At 36.9% G+C, this 5,408-nt stretch overlaps 2 protein-coding genes across 4 annotated transcripts in view; both read left to right on the top strand.

Annotated features, from left to right (window-relative positions):
- The window catches only part of LOC107718993 (gastrula zinc finger protein XlCGF57.1-like), a 193,691-nt gene extending 188,941 nt beyond the window's left edge, over positions 1–4,750 (top strand). For all 3 annotated transcript variants that reach the window (XR_001637479.1, XR_001637481.1, XR_001637480.1), the window contains 2 exons: positions 2,449–2,511; positions 4,716–4,750. The gene's annotated coding sequence lies outside the window, so the exon portion shown is untranslated. The remainder of the gene's footprint in view (positions 1–2,448; positions 2,512–4,715) is intronic.
- A 6-nt stretch (positions 4,751–4,756) lies between these two features.
- Positions 4,757–5,393, top strand: LOC107719038 (gastrula zinc finger protein XlCGF49.1-like; the record flags this gene model as incomplete). Its single annotated transcript, XM_016526344.1, has 1 exon — positions 4,757–5,393. A coding segment is annotated over exon 1 (637 nt), but the record flags the coding sequence as incomplete, so codon positions are not given.
- Positions 5,394–5,408: the final 15 nt, after the last annotated feature.

Raw genomic sequence — 5,408 nt, 5'->3', positions numbered from 1 at the left:
GAACGAGCCGTTTTAGGTAGGTGTGGCTGACTCTTAACTTTTATAAAGAATATCTCTTTGGATTTGAGACTTTAGTCTTTGCAACTTTACAGATCTTCTTTATGCACTAAGAGCTTGTAACACTCTAAAGAGAAAGGAAAAAATGAAATCGCATTATATGACCCCTTTAAGACCCGTGGGACTGTTTGTAATAAAGTTTTAAATGTAAAAGGCACGAGTTTAAAGTTTTAATTTAAAATATTTGTGATAACCTAACGCAAGAAAGCTATATGCTTTGTTCAAATGTGTTTCCACTTGCTTGAGCAACTTAATATAGTGCATATAGTTAATATAATATATACCCCCGACTGAGCCTGGTTTCTCCCAAGGTTTTTTCTCCATTTCTGTCGCTGATGGAGTTTTGGTTCCTTGCCACTGTCGCCTTTGGCTTGCTTAGTTGGAGAGGCTTGACTGATTGCACAGAGACTATTGGAAGAGAGCTGAACTGGACGATGACGTCACTAAATAATCAATGAACTGACTTTAGCTCGAGAAATGACTCTGTTATTGTCTTCTTGCATTATTGACAAACTATTTTCCTGTTTGACACCGTAAAGCTGCTTTGACACAATCAGTATTGTATAAAGCGCTATACTAATAAAGGTGACTTGACCTGACTTATAACGTGTTTTTGCAGCGTTGAGCAATGTAGCAAATCACAGACATATCTGTTGATTTCTGGAACACAATGGCCAATCAGACGTGTTTAAATTAGAATCCACTCACTGCTCAAACGTCAAGAGTTTTTCTTCAGTGCTGAAAGCTTTGCATGCTGGCAAATCCTCTGATTATAACAAAGTGTAGACATTATTATAAATTCATTGTGCAGTCAAGAGCTTTGTGAGATCACGATAAACTGAGATGTCAGCTTTTTTGGGGATTATAAAGGAAGCTTGTTGTGTTTCCAGCTGGACAGCACCCCCAACCTAAAACATCTTCCTGTGCCCCTGGGTGAAGGCCATCCTGTTTAAACAGTTGTCTTTGAAACATTTTAGTTCCTCTTGCTAGGAATGGTCCACTGATGAACGACTGAACTTTCAGGCTTCTAAGCGTTTCAGAGAGTTCCTTAATATTAGTTTTAAGGAGTTCTGACTGCTCTTTCCAAATATCATTCTTCCCCACATGAATGATGATTCGATTTGCAGTCTTGTGTTTCATAAGAATGTTGTGAAGTTCCCTGTTCACATCAGAGACGGTTGTTTGATGAAAGCAGCATGTTGTTGTAGTCCTGCTACTGATGTTTCTGATAATGGAGTCGCCCACTATCAGAGTCCTGGGCTCGGCTTAAGTTCATTCAACTCAGAGTATGTTCCTGGTTAAGACTCAAGACATTCTCAACAGAGCGACGAATCGACGAGTCACTATGGAAATGGACGCTAAGAAAAAGCATGCCATGCTTCAATATTTTTATTTTTTTCCGTTAAATCTTTAATACTTGAGAATATGTATTATATTGTTTGTTTGTTAGACATGATAGAAAATGCCGATCCATGTGTGAGATGATATTATAAAATTTAATAAATATTATATTATATAGATTTAATTTAAACATTACCTTGTCATAGTGTTTTATAATTAATACAGATAACTGATATATATGCCAATAAAATAAATATAATAACCATATTAGAATAATATATTACCTTATTTATTACTTATTTTAGCGCTTCATCATTAACATATCATACATATACAGTATATATATAGTAGGCTATATTACATATTGTAATATTATATAATGTTGTGCGGCTGTGCGCTATCTGTCACGCCCACTGAAGGCTCGTCAGTAGATCACACGTGCGCTGAAGTGAACTAACCCTGGAACAGAAGCTGCTCCGGAGCAGGTTATCTTCAGAGAGCAAGTTGCTATGGTTACTTACATGCCCTGAAAGTAGCCTCCGATTTTGGAACCGAAAGCTGAGGTTATCCGCTCGCTTATCCTCAAACATACCCGGGTATGCCACATAACCTGCTTTCTGGAATACCCCCCAGATGTGTGTGTTGTTAAAATCTGCACTAAAACAAGATTTAAACATTCCAAGTAGCCTGTTTAATATTAATAAAATTGCTCATCTTCTTCAGTGATACCAGCTCAGACACGTTTAGAATCTGTTGGTGTTTTTTATGTGTATAATGACAACCTCTAAAAATACACTCACAATGTTTTCATGAAAGTTATCTATTAAACATAATCTACAAATAAATCAATACATACCAAATGTAAATCATAAATGCCTAAATATGAAATGTCTGTATAATCTGTGTTCATTTATTAATTTGTAGCGCTAGTTTTGAGTGTTTTTGTCTAATCATGTGATTTAAGTGCATTAACTCTCACTCTGACTGACTCCCTTACTAGTGTGCTGACTACTGAACTAGGGAGCTGATTGAGACACCCCAGAGATCTAGATGAAGACGTGAAGATTGAAGAAGCTTTCAGAGTCAAACATGAAGATACTGAGGAACAAACAGGTCGGTCAAGTCAAGTCATCTTTATTTATATAGCACTTTATACAATAATGTTTGTCAAAGCAGCTTTACAGTGTCAAACAGAAAAATATTTTGTCCATAATGCAAGAAGACAATAACAAAGAGTAATTTTTCAGCTAAAAGGTTGGTTTCATTCTTTTCTTCTGAATTCTTTCTTCAGTCATTCTGCATCATGAATCTCTTTATTTACTACACAACATGTGACAAAATGAATGACGTCACAAATTAAATTATGAAAAACAATAAATACATTGCCAAAACAAAACAATTACTCTGTGTAACGTTAAACCCAATATCTACTTCTATCTTAAAAACAATTAAAATAATTAATTTCAATCACTTAGTTATGTAAAAGTATCTAACAGTTACGTTTATGTAGGAAAATGCAAACCATGAAATTTATCAACTTTACATTTGCTGTCTATAATTTTAATTCATCCTAAAATTACCTATATGAACGGCTCTGTGTAGTAAATGCTGCTCCATGTGAAAGATGTAATTATCTGAACCAGTGCTGCCTTGATGTTGTTGGATTTAAGTGCTGCCTTTGATAGCCTAGCCCTAGATCATGGCAACTTAATATTGAACATCTCAGAGATTATGTGGCTGTCAAGGCTGTAGCCCTTAAATGCTTCCCCTCAAATGTGCAGGACAGGACATGTTCAGTTAGGATTGGGACCTGTGGCTCATCATCTATTAATATTTCTTGGGGGATTTACCATTGAAACGCAAGGATCATTTATCCATTCAATCTCTGTATGAATGTTTGGCTGAGGTTAAGTGTTGGTTGGCTTAGAATTTTCTCCAACTGAATGAGAATAAGTCTGAGTTTATTTTATTTGGTAAAAAGGGATGTGTGGATGATGTCACTGACTGCCTGGGGTTACTTCCTGGGAAAAATCTTTCTAGCGTGAAAAACCTTGATGTTATTTTTGACTCTGAGCTGAAATTTGATCGTCAAATTATTTGCCGTTGTTAAAAAGTTTTTTCCATCTTAGATCTATATCTAAGTTGAAGTCTATCCTTTCTTTTGAGGACTTGGAGAAAGTTGTGCATGCTTTTGTGTCATCGCATTTGGATTATTGTAATGCATTGTATCTGGGTGTGAGTCAGTCCTCTCTCTCTCTCGCCTGCAGTTTGTTCAGAATTCAGTGGCTAGGCTTTTATCGGGTACCAAGAAGAGAGAGCATATTACTCCTGTGCTTATCAAATTACACTGGCCCCTGTACGATACAGGATTCATTATAAAGTGCTATTATATGTTTTTAAAGCTTTGCATGGTTTAGCGCCAGAGTATATTTCTGATTTAATCAGTTTGCATCAATCCAATAGGTCTTTGCGTTCTAATGATCAATTACATCTGATGGTTCATTTAAAATGTAAAGGTGATCGGGCCTTTTCTGTTGCTGCTCAAAGGCTTTGGAATGACCTTCCTCTGTCGGTAAAATTTTCTCCTAAACTTCCTGTATTTCAGAGTGCGCTTAAAACTCATTTGTTTTCATTAGAATTTGAAAATGTTTTGTAATTTGTTGTTGTTAAGGCATATGTTTATAATGTTTTATGCTTGATTTTATTCTTATATTTTATTTAGGCTTCCTGTACAGCACTTTGGTCTCCACATCGTGGTCTTGAAAGTGCTTTATAAATAAATAAAGTTGAAGTTGAAAGTGATTTGAGTAAATAACTTTTGAAAATTGTGCTGACTCCAAATGCAAACTGTTTTGAACAATTCAGTCCAATTTGGTGAACTGGTTCGACCGGTGCACTAAAAAGCGGTTCAAAACATTATTTGATCGCGAAGCACACATCACTATTGCTGACTGCATTCTTCTTGTTAAATCCTGGTAACTGTGGTGTAGTTTTGATCTCCCACTCCCATCCGGAGCAAATGTAAATCTGCCTGATCCAGATTTGTCTTGGGACCTGCAGGATCCCAATCCAGTGCTCTACTGTGGGTTTTTATAAGGGCTTTGATAACTGCCAGCTTGAAAGTATTTGGGACATGTCCTAAAGAAAGCAAAGAGTTAAGAACATTGACAAGAGGTTCTGAGATTATATTTCAGTTGTTTAGTGGGTATAGAATCTAGAATACATGTGGTTGGATTTGAAGTTTTACTGTCTAAAGGCTTTCATGTCTTGGTGCAGTTAAACTGGTGTTCACTTGTTTTTGTTTCTTTTCACCCTAGACCTGATGCCACTGAAAGAGGAGAGTCAAGAACTGAATGAAATGGAAGAGAAAGATCAGAATGTGAAACACCATGATTTCATGGGTGGGGAAAAAACTTGTACTTACTCGCCGACTCGAAAAACAGAAACCAGAAACCTTAAATTCCAGATGAGTGTTCACACTGGAGAGAAGCCTTATGTCTGCCAACAGTGTGGAAAGAGTTTCATTCAAAAAGACAGCCTTAAAGCCCACATGAAAATTCACAGTGGAAAGAAGCCTTACACCTGCAAACAATGTGGGAAGAGTTTTAAACAGAAACAGTACCTTAATGCCCACGTGACAATTCACACTGGAGAGAAGCCTCACACTTGCAAACTGTGCGGGAAGAGCTTCACGCGAAAAGAAAATCTTACAATTCACATGAGAATTCACACTGGAGAGAAGCCTTACATTTGCCAACAGTGTGGGAAGAGCTTTACACAAAAAGAAAGTCTTAAGACTCACACGAGAGTTCACACTGGAGAGAAGCCGTTCATCTGCTCGCAGTGTGGGAAGAGTTTCAAACAGAAAAAGTACCTCAATGGCCACATGAGAGTTCACACTGGAGAGAAACCGTTTGTTTGTGATCAGTGTGAAAAGTGTTTCAGATATAAAGCACACCTTCGTAATCACATGAGGATTCACTCAGGAGAGAACTGTTTTATATGTCATC

Source organism: Sinocyclocheilus rhinocerous, unplaced genomic scaffold (assembly GCF_001515625.1).
Source record: "Sinocyclocheilus rhinocerous isolate Xijiao unplaced genomic scaffold, SAMN03320098_v1.1 scaffold673, whole genome shotgun sequence".
Taxonomy (NCBI): domain Eukaryota; kingdom Metazoa; phylum Chordata; class Actinopteri; order Cypriniformes; family Cyprinidae; genus Sinocyclocheilus; species Sinocyclocheilus rhinocerous.
Note: the sequence above shows the minus strand (reverse complement) of the source record. Positions and strands in the feature narration are given on the sequence as shown.